This window comes from Gossypium hirsutum, chromosome D11, assembly GCF_007990345.1.
Source record: "Gossypium hirsutum isolate 1008001.06 chromosome D11, Gossypium_hirsutum_v2.1, whole genome shotgun sequence".
Classification (NCBI taxonomy): Eukaryota; Viridiplantae; Streptophyta; class Magnoliopsida; order Malvales; family Malvaceae; genus Gossypium; species Gossypium hirsutum.
This window is the reverse complement of record NC_053447.1, coordinates 1,637,931-1,659,529: the sequence shown is the minus strand read 5'-3', so window position 1 is coordinate 1,659,529 and position 21,599 is coordinate 1,637,931. Positions and strand designations below refer to the sequence as shown.

Genomic DNA, 21,599 nt, shown 5'->3' with positions numbered 1-21,599 from the left:
AAATATATTAGTTCAATCATTATCGTCGTCGTTGGTAGTTTATGTCAAAATTTATCAACTTGTTATGTTTATTTTTTGTTAACTATATGTCACGTCATATGAGGACTACCTAATTAAAATTCTAAGTTAAAAAATTCTGATAGAAAATACTTACGATTAGGGGCGAAGGAAAAATCATTTTCTGGGGGGCAAGATTGAGTTACATGCGTTTGTGAGAGTTAAAATGAAATTTCACCATTATATTAACATATATCTTTACAGTTTTTAAAAAGACTAAATCAAAGTTTTATCATTTTTTAGAGGCTAAACAATAATTTTATCATTTTATTTACTTAAAGTTTTATAAAATTTCAGAGGCTAAAAGCATAATTTTTTATTTTAGGCCTGCCCCTCCCTTCACCCTTCCTTAAGATTTTAGTGATTAGGCTCATATTTTTTTTAAAAAAAATGTAGGAGGACTTAATATTTTTAAGTTTTTAGATATAGGGATTAAATCTTAAATTTTGTCAACATCAAGCACTAATAGCATATTTTAACCAAAAGAAAACTATGGGCAAATTTCTTTTCTAATCATTAGTAGTAAATGTTGGCCCAGTATAGGCATGATCTTAAAGTGCAAACAAAATTGTTTTGTTATAAGATATGATTAAGTTTATTGCTTTATATATAAAGAAAATAAATTTATAATTTATATTTAGAAAGTAAATATGATACTAAATGAGGAAATTATTTAATATACTTTATAAAATTTGATTTTTTTAATTTAAAAAAATTAGTTTCAATGTAAATTATTTATCACCTATTTTGAAAGTATCTAATGTCTAATTCAATTAATTGTATTAAAATTTTAAGATTATTAATGAGATTGTTCTTTTAACAATTATTGCTTTATTTTATTATATTAAAAAATTAAAATTAAAATTGTTTTTTAATTTACGTATGGATTATATTTTCACTTATTAAATTATTTATTAAATAAATAACTGATACTTTAATGCATGTTTTACATATATAATATAATATATTTTAACTATTACACACGATCTAGGTGCATGGAACCGAAAAGAAAATAAACTAGAGTTAATACACTTGAGAAGTCCCTTAATACATGTTTTACATATATAATATAATATATTTTAACTATTACACACGATATAGGTGCATGGAACCGAAAAGAAAATAAACTAGAGTTAATACACTTGAGAAGTCCCTGTATTATTAAATAGATTAATTTAATTCCTATATTATTAAAGAGAATTAATTAAGTCTAATTTGTAAGAGAATAAACATTTGTTGTATAAAAAATATTTTAAAAAATATTTTTTTCAATTATAATTTAATTCTAAACAAAAAATTTTATTTATCGAATAATAAAAATTTTAATTTTATTAAAAAGTAAATATTAACTATTTTCTGTTTTAATTTGATCTTATTTGATCTACTTAATTTATCGTTTAATAGTATAGGGATTAATTTGATCAAATTCCTATATAGAGGGACCTCTAACCTACATTCACCAAAAAAACTAGTTTCCCAATAAAATCAAGTCCTGGAAAATGGAAACGCGTGTGGTGTAGGTTTGTGTGGTAAGTGAATGAGATGGCTTTGAGGTGTGTAATGGCGGTGTCCTCCCCCTGTTCGCCTGCAACTGATGCAGTGGGTCGAAAGGTTTTCTTCTCGAAAACTCTCTCCCAATCGCACCGCACCTTCACTTTTCCTCTTTATTCAACGAACCGGAGCTCTACTGCTAGGATTGCCCGCTTTCGTTGCTTTTCTTCTGGTACGTCGTCACCTCTATCCCTTCTCAAAATATACTTGCTTGGAATTTTATATTTACCCTTAAATTTCTTTACAGCAAATCAATTTGTGGATATCCATTGAATTTCATATTCACCATGTTTCTTTTCCTTTTCCATTTTTGATAAAATTGCGATTAGAGACCTGTTTGAGTATTCAGCAGGACTACTAAATTTGAAATACTGCTGAGAAAACCCATCTTAGTTATCAACTCCTTTGGTCAGGGACGAAGACAAAGGGGGCAGGGCCTTTGTCCTCCCAAAAATGGTAGATCTGCCATTTAGTCCCTTAAATTTTTGTTAAATTACATGTTAGTATAACAGTAAAAATGCACTTTGGCCCCCAATAATTTATGATTCATCTCTGCCCCCTAAAACAATTTTCTGGTTTCGTCCTTGCCTTTGGTAGCAGAAAGAATATCTTAAAAAAAAAAAAAGAACCACAGCTTTAACTGTAGAGAAAGCATACGCCAAAAGATACCCATTTGTTTTTCTTGACTTCCAGGTGCCTTAGGGTAACGATAGCCCTTATATTGTTGTGTTCACTTTAGACATGCTTGTTGCATACTTGTGATGAAAGGAGATTAATAGTATCAGCTCATAAGTCAAATATATTTGGGATTAGGATAAATTAATGTAGGCTATGATATGTAATAACCTTGTTTAGATACTAATGAAGCACTTACATTGTATTAAGTGTAATCATGGATGATTTTATTAACAAAAAGAAGTTTTGTATGTGCAGCCTTAACTCCTCAGCTAAAGAATACATTGGATAAAGTGGTGACATCAAACAAGGTGGTTCTTTTCATGAAAGGAACTAAGGACTTCCCACAGTGTGGGTTTTCAAATACGGTAGTGCAGATTTTGAATTCTTTGAACGTTCCTTTTGAAACCATAAACATATTAGAGAACGAAATGCTACGTATGGGTCTGAAGGAGTATTCCAGTTGGCCTACCTTTCCTCAACTTTATATCGAAGGAGAGTTTTTTGGTGGTTGCGATATCACTGTTGGTAAGCTTCTTGTTAATTTCACTTTGCTATTTTTTTTAGTATTAAAAAAAAAAACTCACTTTCATATGTAAATAAATTGATAAAAGTACCATGGAGGCTTTGTTATGAGGCCATTGTACAAAAAATCAGATTGCATTTTATTTCCTTTACTTTTAAAATGGGCAAATTAGTCCTTGTATGATAGATCAAAAAGCAAACTAGTCTTTTCTGTTAAAATTTTTATCCATTTAGGGACTAATTTGTAATGTAAAAATGGATGGAGTAAAAAAGGTAATTTGCTCTAATATATAGAGACTAATTTGCTCATTTGTTGAGTAAAAAAGGTAAATGCAATCCAACTCCTAATATAAGGGCCTTCATGGTACTTTTACCAAATAAATCTGGTTTTAGGCAATTGATTGGTAAAAGAACCATAGAAGCTCTTGTACTACGAGTCGGATTGCATTTTCTAGCCTCTGTTCAAAAAATGAGTAAATTAGTCATTGTACGATAAATCAAGGAGCCAATTGGTCATTTTGGTTTTTGGTCAGTCATGTCAATTTTTAACAAAAAAAGATCAATTTCCTTTTTTACCTAACCTATTGAGATTAATTTGTCTATTTTTTGAGTAGAGCGATAAAATACAATCTAACTCTTAATACAAGGACTTCCATGATACTTTTCCTAATGTTTGTTATATATAGCATCGATGATCAATTCATGGATTGTGTACATTGTTACTTTCTCATTTTAAGAGTAGTTTCTAACATTGTGTTTTGTAAGTATTTTTAATGAATCCTTTCCTTTTTACGTACAGAAGCATATAAAAATGGGGAATTGCAGGAACTATTGGAGAAGGCGATGTGCTCTTGATACTTATCTGCATTGAAAAACAGATGTAGTTGTACTTGTTTGTAATTAGCTGATTACTTATTGTCTCGGCTGGCTTAACTTCTTTTGTGATTGATTTTGTTGGTCTCACATTGGAATTATACAGTTTGTTGTTGGAATAATAAGATAAAGGAATTAAAATTTGAACCCCATATTTATCTGCACTTTTTTTTTTCTGGTGCTGCTACTTTTTAGAATTCAAATGGCCTTTTTAATTATTGAAATTAGTTTGATCTATTCAAAATTTAATTATTATTCGGTTCCATATTTTTATTTTATTAATTAATAAATTCAAATATCTAATACGCATTTAAAAGAAAAAAGAAATCAATTAAATCTTAATTAATATGGACATTATTATAAATATATGAGTACGTATTATTAAATAGATTAATACCACAGGATTGATATAATAACCAACACTGACCAATAACCATGTATAACACCAAACACCAAAGATACAACTTCATTTACGCAACTGACTTAAATCAGATTTAAATTTATTTCAAATTTTAATCTCTAAAAATATAATTTTGAATTCGTAATCTCTAAAGATATAATGACAAAACTAGTTGATATATAACGCTTCATCACAGTGCCATAGAGATGGAAAAAAAGAATACGATGGTAACTCCAGTCAATGATATCCTGTCAGCACCTCCATTTTGATCTGCAGATCGTCCTCCTATAAAAATATTAACAAAATTATTATGATATTAATAAAAACAAAACTAAATTCGAACCCAATCTCATATTGTACAAGCGGATGTGTTATGCCCAATACACAAATGCCCGTAATTCTTTGAAGTAAATTGGTTCAATCAACTTACCAGATTAATATTAATTTAAATTCTAATGTATAGAAATTAGAGAGAGTTTAAATTAACTATTAGTAGTTGATGCAAATAGATTTACATAACTTGAGGGACTCGACTATAAATAAAAGTTTACTCAACTCAACTCAACTTCGCTCCACTTGTATCATTTAAATTAGTATTATTACATTTTTTCTTAGTTAAAATATCGAGTTTGAGGCCGATTGAGTCTTAACTCAGTTAGTATCAACATTATTGCCTATAAAAAAAAAGGTGGGTTCGAATGCATTGAAGTGCATTATATTCCTATTTAAGAGTTTGAGAAAAGCTATGAGTAGTTTTAAGCATTGTATCAAAAAATAAATATTACGAATTATGATATTACACTTACATGGATTCGTAAGAAAAATGATTCGATTTTTATATTGCAATTTAATTCGATCTGTAATTTTTGTATTAATTATAAATTCTTCTATCAAAATATTATAATACAGCATTGTTTGGTTCCACTAAGCAGTTAGACATTAATGAAAATCACTTATTTTCTATAGTTTTCAAGTTAACTTTGAGAACCACATAAAGCAAAAAATTCAAAGTCCAGCTGACAATGGCATCACCACCAGCCCGTCTTATTGACATTTATGATAACTTCAAGTATGTGGCCCCAAAATAAAATAAAAACTAAATTAAAGTAAAAATAAATTTTTAGTAGTAGCTACTAGCTACTAGGGTTTCATTCACATGTTTTCTGCTGATAGAAATAAAAAAAGAACAAAATAAATATTTAATATTTAATATTATTCAGATTCTTTTTTGGATTTTAATTTTTTAAATTTAAATATTATTCGATATTTGAAATCTATTAGCAAAATCTAGTTCATTTATGCAAATAAGCACACTTAATTCTTATTTAATCTTATAATTTTGTTACCTGGTGGGGATGTAGCAGAGCTTGTAGAAGTGCCTGCAGAAAGGAGAAGACAGAGAGAGAGAGAGAGAGCAATTAATTTATTAATCGAAATTATAGAAGAAATTAGAATACAGAGATGAACAGCTTTTGAACAAAGACTTCACTTAGAGCAAACGGAAAAATACAAATAAATAAAATGGTTTTTTTTTAAATTCAAACCAAATTTTCATCAAATCAAATTGTATATATGAGTAATTAGAAACTTACTGTTGCTGTTGCAAGCGGTTAGATCAGTAGTGACGCCGCATTCACGAGTGACATTGAGAGCTTGCGCGGTGGAGATGTTCAAAGAAGCAAAAACTTTAGGGTCTTTGTAGAGGTTACAAAGGCAGGAAAGATCGTTGGTTACCTCTTCCTTGATCGGGTTACAACAGTCATCTTGAGGTTTGATGGTGGTGTTTAGGATGTAACGAGAACAAGACACTAGCTTTGCCGCACAAGTTGCTTGCGCGTCCGTAACGGTTGCCGCCGTCGACACCGCAACCAGGAGAACCGCCATGATCATGAGGTTAGCCATTTTGGGGGTTTGTGAAATTCAATTAGACTCCTCGTTGTTTTGATTTTCCTTAGCTGCTAAGTTTTGGCTTAAAATGAAAACAAAATCCCTATTTCACCTGTTTCTGTAATTAATAGTAAAGATGTCCGGGCTGGACCGGAACTCCAATAATTTCAAAAAGGATCTGTTTGTGCTGACCTCAGCAGTACATCATTGAAAAATGGTTAGCGACTAGCGAGGGTTTTTTTAACTAATATAATAATAAATTTAATCTAATGTCTATATATTATCAATTTAATTTTAATTTTAAATAATTTAATAAATTTAGTCATATAAATGAGTTATTTTTATCCTTAACTTATAATTAAAGATAAATATGATCAAATCATTATTTTATATTATAAAAAGGTGCAAAATATATTATAAAAAATAATAAATTTAACTCTCCACATTGTTACATTGGAATCTTGTAAAGTTATAACTTATAAGCTTTGTGTCAGAGTTTATCTGTGTCAACTGCCAAGGTTCTCATTATTTATGGTGTGGTAACCATTTAATTTTGTGTGTTTAAGGATTAAATTATTTGAGTTGTTAAATGAAAAGAGTTAAATTTATTAAATTATTTAGAATTAGAATCAAATTGATAGAATATGTAAATATTGAAGATTAAATGTGTTATTATACTAGTTAGAAAAAAGGCGAAGGAATCACTTATGTTAACCGTTTAACAAAGAGTGACCAAAAAAAAAATCTAAAACATTAGTGATGAAATTAAAATTTTCTCTAATTTGATGACCAAAATAGAAACACACTAATAATTGGGTGGCTAATTATAAAGTTTGCCCAAAAAATAAACGGAAGGCCCAATGCTGCTCTAGATCGTTAATCATAGCCCAAATGCAACGATCCCTCGTTAATGGTGAAGAGAGAGCTGAAAAACCCATACCGTCCAAAGACCAAATCCATTTGCTCCCGCCACTACCCAACAAATCCACCATAACTGAACTGCAAAAAAGAAAAGAAAAATTATAAATGCACTAATTCTAACGGATAAGACGCCATCAACACATCTTCAAAGAACCCCCAAAAAGAAAACCAGACGCAGTAAAAAGAAGCTTCTATCAAAGTGCCATTAACAATGGCCACTCTCTCAATTGGCATCGCCTCCTCCGCCCCCGCCGCCAACACCTTCTTTTCGACAAAAACAAAACGAACCCACTTCAAGCTCAACATCTCCTGCGTCCAATGGGTAAAGAACTTGAACTTTCTTCTTCTTCTTCTTCTTTGGTTACGGTTTGATAAACAATTGAATCTTTGGATTGAAATCAATTCTTTTTCTTTTTCTTTGTTTTTTAAACCTAAGGAAGGACCCAGAAGGTATTTTAGGAAAGCCGGGGACAGGACACTTAGCTCGTCTTGAATTCAAAAGGCGGCTAGAGAAGGACGCAGAGGCTCGAGAAGCATTTGAGCAACATTTACGTGAAGAGAAGGAACGTCGCCAAGCTCTTCGCCAAGTATACTAGTTTTCTTTATTTTTATTTTTGCAATTTATTCAGTTGGTTTTATTTTGGATGTTTTAAATTTTGTTTTCTTCTTCTGGTGGTTTCATTATTAGTCCAGGGAATTACCCGGTACTGCTGAGGAGACGATCGAGTATTTTCTTGACACCGAAGCTCAAGAGATCGAGTTTGAGATTGCAAGATTGAGGCATAGGTTAGTACTTCAATCTTGCTGCGAAGAAGTTGTGAAATCCTTGTTTGTTGAATGTTGCATGTTAGTTGTTTGTTGTTTTGCTTCTCCGGGTATTGAAATTTATTAGAACACTTGAGTTTTATTGAGAAGTTCAATGTTTTTTTCTATAGGGTCACTCTATTATAGAGATTGGATAAAATTAGTCCTTATGGATCAAATTAGATCCTACACTGTTAAAGCAAATCATATAAGGTCAAATTACATCGGAGTTAACATTTACTGTTTAAAAACATTTCTTTATTGTTTAACAGAGTTATATTTTTATTTTTGAAAGCTTTTTATGGTTTTGCAAATGAAATATTTTGCTAGAAATTCTACTGCAAATGAAAGAAAAATTTTAAGTCATTTTTTAAATAGTAAATGTTAACTCTATTACAATTTAGCTTTATTCATTTACTTTTACTAGTAAGGGACTAAATCGATCAATTTAGTAGAGGGACTAATTTGATGTAGTCTATATAATAGAGGGACTTCTCTGGTACTTTCACCTTTTGTATAGTCTTTCTCTGTTGAAATGTTCTGTTTGAGTGTTTTCTTCATTTCGTTGCCATTACCTTTACTTAATTGGTAAAATGCACCTTAAACTCTCAGTTCAATACACCATCTTTATTTGCAACTTGTAGATTAGATAAGGACTTCTTCTCCCACCTGAAATTTGAGATCGGGGAGATTCGATTTGCTGTTTCGAAGACTGAGGTTTGTCTTAAAACAACCTTATGTGTGATAATCCCTCGGTTTAACTAATGTCAGACAACTGGGAATTTAAAAGCTGGTAAATTTTGCAGGATATGGAGGACAGATTGATTGAGCTGGAGGCATTACAAAAGGCCTTACAAGAAGGCACCGGTAAGTTTTCCAACTGTATAAACTACAGTTAAACTCTTAAAGAGTTAATGCCTTTTTCGTTTTTACTAATGATCCTTGGTCCTCTGATTGCAGAAGCATATGATAAAATGCAAGCCGAACTTATAACTGCGAAGAAAAGCCTCACCAAGATTTTGTCATCCAAAGATATAAAAGCAACCGTAACTGCCTGTCTATCATTGAGTCCGTTTTATATTTCTAATTTTATGCAGGTCAGCTGAGGTTTTGTATTGTCATGCAGTTGCTCGAGATGGTTGAAGGCAATGAACTAAATAGATCCTTATTGACACTTCTAGATGAAAACATAGCAAATGCAAACATGGATAACCAGGTTAGCATTGTCTTCATCCTCAAGATTCTGTATATACTTGCATACATGCATATTCTGGTGAAATACAATAGGTTAGGTCTCTCGAAGATTATAATGTACGATCTGGCGACTAACCTATTGGTTTAAATGTTTTAAGCTTTTGGGTTTTACCCTAAAACTGATTCTAGGACTCGAGCTAATAATTTTGCTCGATCTCAACTGTCTATAAGACAATTACCGTATCATTTCGGAACTTTATTGTTGTCATAATTGGCGTGCTTTAACGGTTACTATGACCTTTGTTGGAATTGACTATATTAAACACCATGAATCAGAATAGAAAGCGGCTGATATGGCCTTCATGTGTCAGTTTGATGGCTATAAAAATATTATCAGGTTCCATGTAGGCGAAATGCTTGTAAACACCATGCTTTCAAATCCATGTTTTGGCCGATTGGCGACAAAATGATTTCATTTGATTATGATAGAACCTTATTGCTTGCTATAGTTGCCCATTATTTTCTTTTATCTCTCCTTTTCTTTCACTCCGTTGTCTTCTTGGATCTGCATTTGTCTTTGGTGTTTCTATTCAACGATAACGGTCTTGCATCCCTTCTTTTTGCAATTGATATAAAATATCTGAACTGATATTTTGTGAGTTTTCTCAAAACCTAATCACCTTATCAAGATTAGCACTTGTAGTTATTTGGCTGCTGTGTAGCCAACAAACATGGACCCGACTTGTTCACATCAGAACATTCATACCATCTGTCATGTTATATCTATCCATTTGTATCATGAATATCATTCAATGTGTTTTGAGTTGACATCTTCTTTTAGCAGCCATGAAAACTTCACTTGGGCTTCTCCTAAAACTTCGATAAAAATACATTGCCACCGTTTATATCCGTAATACACTTCCAATTCAGACAGAACTCCTATAACTTAGTTCAATCATTTTTATCTTAACTTGCAGAAGCAAGCAGCGGCTTTCATGGAGAAGATCCGTGCAGCCGTTCTCAAATATTTGACGGTATAGTATACACTACATGTGTCCGAATGTTAGTGATAAGTAAAGTATCACTCTAGTTGATTGTTGGTGAATTCAGTTTTAGCAGTTACTGTACCTACAGAGATTTAGGTATTGTACTAAAGATCAGGTCAGTACTTTACATGAACAAAGACATGGATCAGAATTAGAGTTTTATACAATGATTTTGCTGTTTTTCAGACATGGTCTATATAAAGGAACTCCCATATTCTAGCCATTTCATTAACTAGAGTATTATTTTTTACAAGTATATGGATTAGTAATAAATTAACTTAACTGATAATATTTAACCACTCCAATAACTTATTTTTAGCAAATAGAAGGAAAATATTTCACTTATTTCGAAGAAATCTTGTTATTTTACAAGAATTTTTACTTATCTTTCCAGTAATCAAATGAGACATCTTTCTCCTTCAAATACATGGCGAAGACTAGGCTTTTTGGCACCAAATACATGGCGAAGACTAGGCTTTTTGGCACCAACTTTTCCTTTGCCTTTTTACTGGCATAGCTACACCCTATGTTTCTCTGTTTCTTTTGTTTTTTCTTTTATATATTTGATATTCGTATTTGACATATATTTAAACATAAATATAGAATATAACCGTCTAAATATATCAAAACCTTTGAAAATAATTGAACTGTGTAGCCAAATGGGACGAGCTGTTGGTCTGGTCTTCATGCGGCACATCAGCCTGTAAAAAACCTTAGATGCTTCGAATATATATATTTTACTTTTTAAAGCTCAACTGGCATAGTTGGCACTTGGCACTTGGCAATAGCCGATAAAAATAATAAATGCATTGATATATAATTAATATTTTATATCATTTATAAATTACTCATATACTTTTAAACTCACTCAAACTCATAATTTTCAGAATAGATATTATATAAAAAAATATCATTATTTTCCTATGGTTAAATTTTTATACTATTTCTAAATTATTCATATACTTTCAAATACACTAGAATTTACTGTTTTAGATTGGTGTAATAGTAATTATGACAATTGAACTGACAAAGTATTAATCTTTTATAAATATAATAAAATAAATTATACAAATATAAATGAAAAACTTAAGTGTATTAAAAATAACGAATTGATGTATAATAAAACAGAAAAAACATGTGTGAAGGTTGTTAAAGTTTAAGCATTGATATGATTATGTTTAAAATGTTATATATTCATATGGTCTTCGTATTTTACTATAATTATATTAAAATACAAATACTATATAATTCTATAAATTGCAAATTATCCATTTTATGCTTGTATTATGGATGAACATGAATATACGATAGGCTGAGAGGAGTCCACTAGGGAAACCTGCCCCACCGTTCTGGTTTATGCGGACATATAATTTCAAATATACGTGGCAGCCTCACGGCCGTTGGCTTCCAACCTCATCATCAACCATAGAGTATGGCATTTTCGTTATTATAAGTATAAATTGATGGCAAACTCATTAACCACATCAGTAGGAAATATAAACACCACGAAGTTATCGTTATCCCTAACCTCACACATAAAAAAAAAGAGAAACAAAGAACAGATAATTCGTGAGGCCAAAAACAAAAAAAAAAAATGGCAGCAGAGACAGCGCTAAGAGTATCGAGTTCGAGTTCTACTGTGTGCAATCTAAATGGGTTTCAAAGGAGACCAACCCCTTTATCTTCTTCAACTCGTTTTCTGGGTCTTCGTCCTCGAGCTTCTTCTTCTTCAATTTCCTCTTCTTTATCCCAGTTCATGGGGAGTGTCAGAATTGGCTCAAGACTTCCTATTTCACGTCAACAAAAGGGGAAGAGAAGGAACTTCTCTCTCTTTGCTATGGCCGCTGATGGTAAACGTTTTCCATTTCTGCGTTTTTTGGCTCTGTTCTTTTACTTGTTCTGGGTTACCGTTTTAAGTTATTTAGTTGAATTTTTCTTAAAATTTTATGAAGTAATTTGTTGAAATTTTGATTTGTTTTGTTATGTTTTGAATTTTTGAAGACTGGGTTTTTGTTGGTTCTAGCTTTAATTTTAGTTTTTTTCATCGCTTGGCAATAGGAAATTTGGTATGCTTGCTTGTTTAAGCTAATTTTCGGGTTTATTAATGCAAAAACTTAAAATATTTCCAAATGCTAATGTAAATTATTTGTCCTTTGATTCACATTTTTTAGTATTCTTGTTTTTCGATGTAATGTGTTCCATTTATTTAGACAATTTTTTGGGTAAAAGTACGGCCGTGTCAAATTGCATTTTGCCTAAATGTACAATCATTCTATATTAGATTAAACAGTAAATTAATACTTTTGTTAAAAATTTAATCTATTTCTACCCTTAAAAATAGGCATAACTGAAAGAATAATCAATTAGTGACATGTAGTACACTACGTGTATCTCATGTTGATGCACAGGGATTGGATGAAAATTTTAACAGAAGGTCCAATTTATTCCTTCATCTAACGTATATGAACTAATTTGCCCAACTTTTGAGTAGAGGGTGCAAATTGCAATCCGGCTCCTAGGGCTTCTATGATACTTTTATTGTTCTTTTTCCAACTTTGTGAGTTTGTGAAATGGATAATTGGATATATATTTTTGGTTGTTAACAGAGTCAAAGCGTGCTGTACCTTTGAAAGATTATCGCAATATTGGAATTATGGCTCACATAGATGCCGGAAAGACAACGACAACAGAACGTATTCTATACTACACAGGAAGAAACTATAAAATTGGTGAGGTACATGAGGGAACTGCTACAATGGACTGGATGGAACAAGAGCAGGAAAGAGGTATTACCATAACATCGGCTGCAACTACTACATTTTGGAAAGACCACCGGATTAATATTATCGACACCCCTGGCCATGTTGACTTCACACTTGAAGTGGAGCGAGCTCTCAGGGTTTTGGATGGAGCTATATGCTTGTTCGACAGTGTTGCTGGTGTTGAACCGCAATCTGAAACCGTATGGAGACAAGCTGATAAGTATGGGGTACCTAGAATTTGCTTTGTCAACAAGATGGATCGTCTAGGAGCAAACTTTTTCCGGACGAGAGATATGATAGTTACAAATTTGGGTGCTAAACCGCTGGTGATTCAACTACCGGTTGGTGCAGAAGATAATTTTAAAGGTGTCATTGACCTTGTAAAGATGAAAGCTGTGCTTTGGTCTGGGGAAGAATTGGGTGCAAAGTTTGAGTATGCTGATATTCCGGCTGATCTTCAAGAGTTGGCTGAAGAGTACCGATCACAAATGATAGAAACGATCGTTGAATTAGATGACCAAGCTATGGAGAACTATCTGGAAGGAGTTGAGCCCGATGAGGAAACCATTAAGAAATTAATTAGGAAAGGCACCATTGGAATCAGTTTTGTACCTGTATTATGCGGCTCGGCTTTTAAAAATAAGGGTGTTCAGCCATTACTCGATGCTGTTATGGATTACTTGCCGTCTCCTCTTGAGTTGCTGGCAATGAAGGGGACTGATCCTGAGAATCCCGAAGTGATAATTGAAAGGACAGCAAGTGATGAAGAACCGTTTTCCGGATTAGCTTTCAAAATCATGACCGATCCGTTTGTGGGATCCCTTACATTTGTGAGGGTGTATTCAGGAAAGCTTGCTGCGGGATCTTATGTTTTGAATGCTAACAAAGGGAAGAAAGAGAGAATCGGTAGACTATTGGAAATGCACGCTAATAGTCGAGAGGACGTTAAGGTTGCATTGGCCGGTGATATTGTTGCTCTTGCAGGTCTAAAGGATACTATTACAGGTGAAACTCTTAGCGACCCTGACCATCCTATTGTACTTGAACGAATGGACTTCCCCGATCCCGTGATTAAGGTTGCTATTGAACCTAAGACTAAAGCTGATGTCGATAAAATGGCTAATGGTTTGATCAAGCTTGCTCAAGAAGACCCTTCTTTCCACTTCTCACGGGATGAAGAGATCAACCAGACCGTAATTGAAGGAATGGGAGAATTACATCTCGAGATTATCGTTGATCGTTTGAAGAGAGAGTTCAAGGTTTGTAGCAACATCTAATTGCCAAACATATTAGTACCCTTGATCATCCCGATCAACTATATGTGTACAGACATTTCTCTAATTGCCATTATTTTGATTGCTTGGTGCATGTAGGTCGAAGCCAATGTCGGTGCACCACAAGTTAATTACCGGGAAAGTATTTCCAAAGTTTCAGAAGTGAAATACGTACACAAGAAACAATCAGGTGGACAAGGGCAGTTTGCTGATATTACTGTTCGTTTCGAGCCTATGGAGGCAGGTAGTGGATACGAGTTCAAGAGTGAAATCAAAGGTGGAGCCGTGCCGAAAGAATATATTCCTGGAGTGATGAAAGGACTGGAGGAGTGTATGTGTAATGGTGTCCTTGCAGGTTTTCCTGTTGTTGATGTACGTGCCGTGCTAGTAGATGGTTCTTACCACGATGTCGATTCTAGTGTATTGGCATTTCAACTGGCAGCCAGGGGAGCCTTCCGAGAAGGGATTAGAAAGGCTGGCCCTAGGATGCTTGAACCTATAATGAAAGTTGAGGTTGTCACACCCGAAGAACATTTAGGTGACGTGATCGGTGATCTCAACTCAAGGAGAGGCCAGATTAACAGCTTTGGTGATAAGCCTGGAGGACTCAAGGTATATATCGGATCACATCATCATAATATATGCTTTCTCCTTGTTTTGCTTGTAATATTATCGTGTTGATGAGTTTTGGTTTCGGATTAAACTGCAGGTGGTGGATGCCCTTGTTCCGCTTGCGGAGATGTTCCAATACGTCAGCACTCTCCGAGGTATGACGAAAGGTCGTGCATCCTACACCATGCAACTGGCCAAGTTTGATGTCGTCCCTCAACATATCCAGAACGAGCTTGCTACTAAACAACAAGAAGTTGTTGCTTGATTTTGTTTTTTCATAATTTTCCTGGCATCCAAACACTATTTTTTGTTCACTTCATAATTTGAAGTGCAGCACTCTCCTTTCTTTAAATTATAAGTTTCATGTATCAGTTTTGGGTATAAATGTAACAAAACTATTGAAGTAGAAAATGCAACATAAATCAGAATTTGGGGTTTTTACCTGTATAATATTTAAAAAAAATACTGAAATGTCATGCTCCAAAAATTATTTACCAAAATGGTACAATTAAAGGGGTGGAGGGTGGTGCATGGTTGGCACCACCCTAGTATTTTGACAGCATTTTGTTAAGAAAATAATAATAATATTTTAGTAGTGGTGTCAAAGTGATAGGCGGCACCATTTAGGGGTATGGTGGCTATCTGATAGGCGGTGATATTTTTCCCCTCTCTCATCTGGCTCAATTAATAAAAATAAATAATTTAAATATGATAATTATTGGAATATGCTATTTCATTATTTTTTATTTTATTTTATATTATATAAGTAAAAAAGTCCCAGAATTTGCAAAAGAAAAATCTAGGTCTGCTTGATGAATTTATTTAGTGTAAAATTTTCCCAAAAAGGGAAAAAAATGAGTTAGATTAAGTGGTTTTATATAATTTTTTTAGTGTTGGAATAGTTGAGAATTTTAAAATGGTATTTGTTTATTTAAAATTATGTAGTTTGAACAAACATATTAGGAGGTACCATTCTCTCAACAATAACATGGGACCTTTTTTTGTGGAGTCAACTAAATCCTCAATGAATTTATTGTTATTGTTTTTGGTAGATATTGTCTTTTAATTTTGTGAGGTGATGTGGAATTGAATTGTGTATATCACACGATCATCAAATAAGGGAACATGTGCATTTGTTTCTAGTGGAGTTTGAACTCGTGCCTTTAAATGGTGTCAATGGGTATCTATGTTACTTCTAGTATCATCGGACTAAAATTTAAGTTTCGCAAATCATGTGATTTTAGACAATTTTTTTACTTTAAATTCGTCTAAGTCAATTTATCTCTTTAAATTAGGAAATCTTTAAGAAAATTCTCTAAAACACCGAAATAAAGTGGAAACAAACTTAAAAGACAAAAGAACTTGAGTCAAACAGAAAAAACAAAAAAAAATACAGAAAAGGTGTATGAGTAAATGCTCTAAAAGATATTATATTATTCAATAATGAGATAATTACAAATGAAGACAAGACATTTACTTATATGCCCAAAATTCGACGATACAGTTTAAATTATATCGACAGTCAAAATTAAAGTTCATCTACAAGATAAGAGTTTTGAGAGATTTAAATTTTATAAAATCTTATCACTTATTATTACAAATATTAACCATGGTAACTTAAGAGTGAGCATTCAATTGAATTGATTCGAATTAAGTGAAAAAATTTCGAGTTAACAGGTCTTTTTCTATCATCCTAACTTGATTCAAAAAATTTTCGAATCAAGTTGAGTGAAATGAAATTCAAATCGAGTCGAATCGAGTGAATTTGTTAAAGTTAAATTAAAAAACGAAAGATGTCAAATTAAAATCTTATTACAATATAACTAATTCTATGTTAGAACATATAAAATTGAAACCATATATATTTAAAAACTTTTTTCCAATCAAAATAAGAAAAAGAATTATTTTTGTATGATAAATTTGAATAATTAGTTAACTTATTTAGGTTCAAAATTATTATTTTAGATTTTTTTTTAAATTTTAACTTTCTTTATATATTTTTTAGAATTTTTTTATTTTTTTATTTTTTTAAAATATAAATTTTGGAATTTTAAAAATTTATTTGATTTTTTTGTAATTTTTGTTAAGAAATACTAATTTGCTCGTTTTTAAAATTGACAATGACCAAAAAAGTATTTACACCAATATGTTATTCGAATTGTAAAATTCAACTCGAAACCAGAATTACTTATTTGAGTTGACTAAAAAAAATCGAATAACTCAAATTGATTAACTCGATTTTTTTTATTTTTTGAACCGAATCGAGTTTTGATCACCCCTATCTATGTGCATTCATCATGAGCTCTGATTCACAACCTAAATCACTAATAGGTGGTTGTGCGTGACAGAGTTTGATTCAACAAGACACTTTTACTTTATTGAACTCAGCGCATCAAGTACTTGGGCTCTTTGTAGAGTTGAGAGACAACCCTAATTAAAAATAATATCGATCCATTGAGAGTGTCCATTGGCTCTTGACGAACAACATATTGAAAGATTAATTTTATATTTTTTAATTAGGATCAAATTGAGATAATGTATAAATATTAAGGGTTAAATTTGATACAAAATTTTAAACTGCCAACTCACTATTCCGTCATACATTTAATGGAAGTTAACGAAAAGGACTAAAAAAACAAATCCTATTAGTTGGGTGACCAATTTAGAACTTTTAATAGTTAACTGACCAAAAACGAAAGTTGACCATAGTTAGATGACCTCCTATGTAGTTTACCCATTATTAAAATCTTGTGATCTTATTCTCCTCATGCCCAAAAACCCGATTAAGTATTTGGGAAAACAATTAAACTGACGTCCAAACAACCCCTAATCCAAGTAGACTACTCAAAAGCTGAAGAAGCTTCGAGAAGCACCAGAACTCTCTAGTCTGCTCCTCTAACTTCTCTTTCTTTATAATTACATTTCGTTCCTTCCAAATTTTGCAAATTACCCCTAAAACCCTCAAATATCCGATATCGTCTTTCCCAAAACCAGATCCAAAAGCCAGCAGATTCATCCACCGATGGCCGACGAAGCCAAAGCCAAAGGCAACGCCGCCTTTTCCTCTGGTGATTTCAACGCCGCAATCAAACACTTCACCGATGCTATAAACCTTTCCCCCACCAACCACGTCCTTTACTCTAACCGATCCGCTGCGTATGCTTCTCTCCATCAATACGAGGCCGCATTGTCGGACGCCAAAAGGACCGTTGAGCTTAAACCTGACTGGTCTAAAGGTTACAGCAGGCTAGGCGCGGCTCACCTCGGTTTGCACCAATATCAAGATGCTGTTTCGGCGTATAAGAAGGGTCTGGAGATTGATCCTAATAATGAAGCTTTGAAGTCTGGATTGGCTGATGCTCAATCGGCGGCGACGGCTTCGGCTTCGCGTTCTAGGGCTGCTCCGCCACCTAATCCGTTTGGTGATGCTTTTCAGGGACCGGAGATGTGGGCGAAGTTGACTGCTGATCCGACTACTAGGGTGTTTTTACAGCAGCCGGATTTTGTTAAGGCGATGCAAGAGATTCAAAGAAATCCTAGCAAATTGAATGAGTATTTGCAAGATCAGAGGGTTATGCAAGCTTTGGGTGTTTTGTTGAATGTTAAGTTTAAGGCACATGGTGGTGGCGATGATATGGAGATTCCAGAGGCGGATTCACCTCCAGCTCCGTCTCCTTCACGACCAGCTAAGGAGGAGGTGAAGAAGCCTGAGCCCGAGCCTGAACCAGAACCGATGGAAATTACGGAAGAAGAGAAGGAGAAAAAGGAGAAGAAAGAGAAAGCTTTAAAGGAGAAGGAGGCTGGCAATGCTGCATATAAGAAGAAGGATTTTGAGACGGCTATTAAGCATTACACGACAGCAATGGAGCTTGATGAAGGAGATATTTCGTACATCACTAATCGGGCTGCTGTTTATTTGGAAATGGGCAAGGTGTGGTTATTTCTATCTATTTATTTAGAAGTTGGAAATTTTACTTCCTTTAACGTAGCTATTGTTACAATACTAATATAGTTTAGAAACTGTTTGTTGATTTGGCCTAGGTTAGTAAATTCATGCTAATTTCGTCTAGTATAAAAATTAACGACAGGATACTACTTTGGAATGAGATTCACTGTTGGGTTTTCTTCTGCTCTAAGATGGACATAGACCCTTGTTTTTTACGAGCATCTAACAGTGATTTAACTTATGAATTTCGAACGTGTTTAGGTCTTGTGGTGGTCGCCATTTAAATTCTTGATCATGATTTCACGGTATGAATTTATGGTGGTGTGATTCTGAGTGCAGTTTTAGGCGTTGCTAGTGATCATAATGTATATCATCTGCTTAATAATGTAGGTAATCATGATGTCATATACAAACATTAACGCAACGACTTTGTGTTATTCTTCAGAAGACTATTATTTTTGGGGGCTGGGTGTAAAGGCCTAGTAGTTTCCGCCTAGGGAAATGAGTTTCAAAGGAGGCTAGCCTCTCCTAGGGGAGATCAATTGGTTTAATTGGATGGTTTTGTATGAGTTTTTTTCGAACTTAGCTGATTCTAACATGAGAAAACCGACCTAACCGATTTTAGTTTTGAAAACTAACTAAACTGAACCGACCTTGGGTAATTTGATTGGGTCAAGGGTTATTGGGTTAGGTTTATATGATTAATGTCTATTATATATGTTATAAAACATAAATATATATTTTAAATAATTTAAAAATAATATAAAATCAGTTGGTTTTTCGGTTGGTTTGGTTCTAGGATGCAAAAACCGATGAACGATTGAATTAACCAATTAAACTGAGGTCAAAACTGACCAACCTGCCCCCTCTACTAACCAAAACCGAAGAACTTAATGGGCTGGTTTTATCGGTTTTTTGGTTAAAACCAAATATTGCTCTCCACTAGCCTATCCTTTTCTTAACCTGCCAATATCTTAAGTGAATATTTTTGGGTAAGAATAGATGTCATCAGCTTATCACCATTATTACATTTCGCATGTCTATTTCATCTGAGAACTAATAAAAGAACTCTCTACAATTTTTATATCTGCATTACTATGTTCTATGCCTGGAAAAGATCTAAATATAAACTTTGGTGCCCTTTTCTTGGAAACTTCCTTGTTCGAGAGCAGTACGAGGATTGCATTAAGGATTGTGACAAGGCTGTTGAAAGAGGTAGAGAGCTCAGATCAGACTATAAAATGATAGCAAGAGCTTTGACTAGGAAGGGAACTGCTTTGGCGAAGATGGCAAAATGCTCGAAAGATTATGAACCAGCTATTGAGACTTTCCAGAAAGCCCTTACAGAGCATCGCAATCCAGACACATTGAAAAAACTAAATGATGCTGAAAAAGCAAAGAAGGATTTGGAACAACAAGAGTACTTTGATCCAAAGATAGCAGACGAGGAGCGTGAGAAAGGTATTCTTTATCAGTTTCTGTTTATTTTTTACTAATACCTTGGTGGTTATGTTGGAATAGTTATGTTCGATCAAGTTTGATCTTTAGTCCGTGTGGAATAGTTATATAGGAGTTACCAGAATAGTCGTCTGGTATAATATTCATTTATTGACTGCAAAAATATATTCACAGGGAACGAATGTTTCAAGCAGCAGAAGTATCCCGAGGCTGTGAAGCATTATACGGAATCATTGAGAAGAAATCCGAAAGATCCAAAGGTGGGAAGTCTGATTCTATTTTTTTGTGAATTTGTTGGTGATCATTGACCAAGGAATGATAGTATTATCATTTTGATTGTTGAAATGCATTTTGGCCTTGTCAGGCATACAGCAACAGAGCCGCATGCTACACAAAATTGGGTGCATTGCCCGAGGGGCTAAAAGATGCTGAAAAGTGCATTGAGCTTGACCCAACCTTTTCCAAAGGTTACACAAGAAAAGGTGCTGTTCAGTTCTTCATGAAAGAGTATGACAAAGCTTTAGAAACATACCAGGAAGGGTTGAAACACGATGCCAATAACCAGGAGCTGCTCGATGGTGTTCGAAGGTATACACAGTATTCTTTTTTATTTTTGGTTCTCTCTTCCTAGTTCAGGAGTACCTTATTTAAGTATTTGGTTATCTCAATTATTTTGCAGATGCGTAGAACAGATCAACAAAGCCAATCGAGGTGATTTGAGCCCCGAAGAACTGAAGGAAAGACAGGTGAGGATCGAGATTATATGTATTTGTTTTTCTTTTGAATTGACACAAGCTGTTTAAGATGTCAATATAACTTTAAATTGATGTGATATTGCAGGCTAAGGCAATGCAAGATCCAGAAATTCAGAACATTCTCTCAGATCCTGTAATGAGACAGGTAAGTGCTTAAAAAATGGTTAAAATGTGACTATAGTCCTTGTACATTTCGGAAATTAGGAATTGTCTTTTGATTTTTCAAATCAGGTTGAATTCTTAACATGGTTTTTTTTTAAAATTTTTTGTTAGTGACATTTTGAAATGAAAAACTATTCATTCATGAAAAAAAGATTGCAAGTGGATTTGAATTTTAAAATATGAAAATATGAAAAATAAAAGGATTAAGTATAGGGCTAGATTCCTAATCCAAAAATATAGGGACTACAGGCATATTATAACCCAAAAAAAAAGGTTTCAACTTTGAACTGAGAAGTACTTATGATATATGGACCTGTCTGTGGATACTTTGCTGTTTGGTTTACTGAAAGCCAAAAACTTGGATTTGGGCAGGTTTTGATTGATTTCCAGGAAAATCCAAAGGCAGCACAAGAACACATGAAGAACCCTATGGTGATGAACAAGATCCAAAAGCTGGTCTCTGCTGGAATTGTGCAAATGAGATAAATTGTGAAAGTGATCAATTTTAACTTAATTGCTTTTTTTCCTTCATAGTAAATTTGTACTTGCAATTGTCCGAATTTGAGTGGATTAATCCATAAAAAAACTAGTTTTCAGTTGGAAAAATTGTTCAAAAGTTCGAATGGGATTTGATTTATTTTACTTTTTCTGTTTTAAAATCGTTTGTTCTCATTACTCAAAATTTCTACTTGGAAGC

The 21,599-nt window shown here is 33.3% G+C and overlaps 5 protein-coding genes across 5 annotated transcripts; 4 read left to right on the top strand and 1 right to left on the bottom strand.

Annotated features, from left to right (window-relative positions):
- The first annotated feature begins 1,515 nt into the window (after nt 1-1,515).
- Nucleotides 1,516-3,833, top strand: LOC107904506 (monothiol glutaredoxin-S14, chloroplastic). Its single transcript, XM_016830900.2, has 3 exons — nt 1,516-1,780; nt 2,542-2,811; nt 3,608-3,833. The coding sequence occupies exons 1-3, from the start codon at nt 1,600-1,602 to the stop codon at nt 3,661-3,663; spliced, it is 507 nt and encodes a 168-aa protein (XP_016686389.1). The 5' UTR covers nt 1,516-1,599; the 3' UTR covers nt 3,664-3,833.
- A 205-nt stretch (nt 3,834-4,038) lies between these two features.
- LOC107904507 (non-specific lipid transfer protein GPI-anchored 7) lies at nt 4,039-6,105 on the bottom strand. Its single transcript, XM_016830901.2, has 3 exons — nt 5,674-6,105; nt 5,428-5,460; nt 4,039-4,366 (listed from the first exon to the last, which is right to left on the bottom strand). The coding sequence occupies exons 1-3, from the start codon at nt 5,981-5,983 to the stop codon at nt 4,272-4,274; spliced, it is 438 nt and encodes a 145-aa protein (XP_016686390.1). The 5' UTR covers nt 5,984-6,105; the 3' UTR covers nt 4,039-4,271.
- Nucleotides 6,106-6,888: 783 nt separating this feature from the next.
- On the top strand, nt 6,889-10,118 carry LOC107904508 (uncharacterized). Its single transcript, XM_016830902.2, has 8 exons — nt 6,889-7,211; nt 7,330-7,476; nt 7,578-7,675; nt 8,338-8,410; nt 8,500-8,560; nt 8,654-8,739; nt 8,820-8,909; nt 9,865-10,118. Exons 1-8 carry the CDS (start codon nt 7,101-7,103, stop codon nt 9,925-9,927), a joined length of 729 nt encoding a protein of 242 aa, XP_016686391.1. The 5' UTR covers nt 6,889-7,100; the 3' UTR covers nt 9,928-10,118.
- Nucleotides 10,119-10,863: 745 nt separating this feature from the next.
- LOC107904509 (elongation factor G-2, chloroplastic) lies at nt 10,864-15,022 on the top strand. Its single transcript, XM_016830903.2, has 4 exons — nt 10,864-11,783; nt 12,540-13,954; nt 14,069-14,581; nt 14,679-15,022. Exons 1-4 carry the CDS (start codon nt 11,528-11,530, stop codon nt 14,844-14,846), a joined length of 2,352 nt encoding a protein of 783 aa, XP_016686392.1. The 5' UTR covers nt 10,864-11,527; the 3' UTR covers nt 14,847-15,022.
- A 2,338-nt stretch (nt 15,023-17,360) lies between these two features.
- On the top strand, nt 17,361-21,544 carry LOC107904510 (hsp70-Hsp90 organizing protein 3). Its single transcript, XM_016830904.2, has 7 exons — nt 17,361-18,512; nt 19,700-19,988; nt 20,160-20,245; nt 20,350-20,573; nt 20,665-20,731; nt 20,826-20,885; nt 21,275-21,544. Exons 1-7 carry the CDS (start codon nt 17,604-17,606, stop codon nt 21,386-21,388), a joined length of 1,749 nt encoding a protein of 582 aa, XP_016686393.1. The 5' UTR covers nt 17,361-17,603; the 3' UTR covers nt 21,389-21,544.
- The last annotated feature ends 55 nt before the right edge of the window (nt 21,545-21,599 follow it).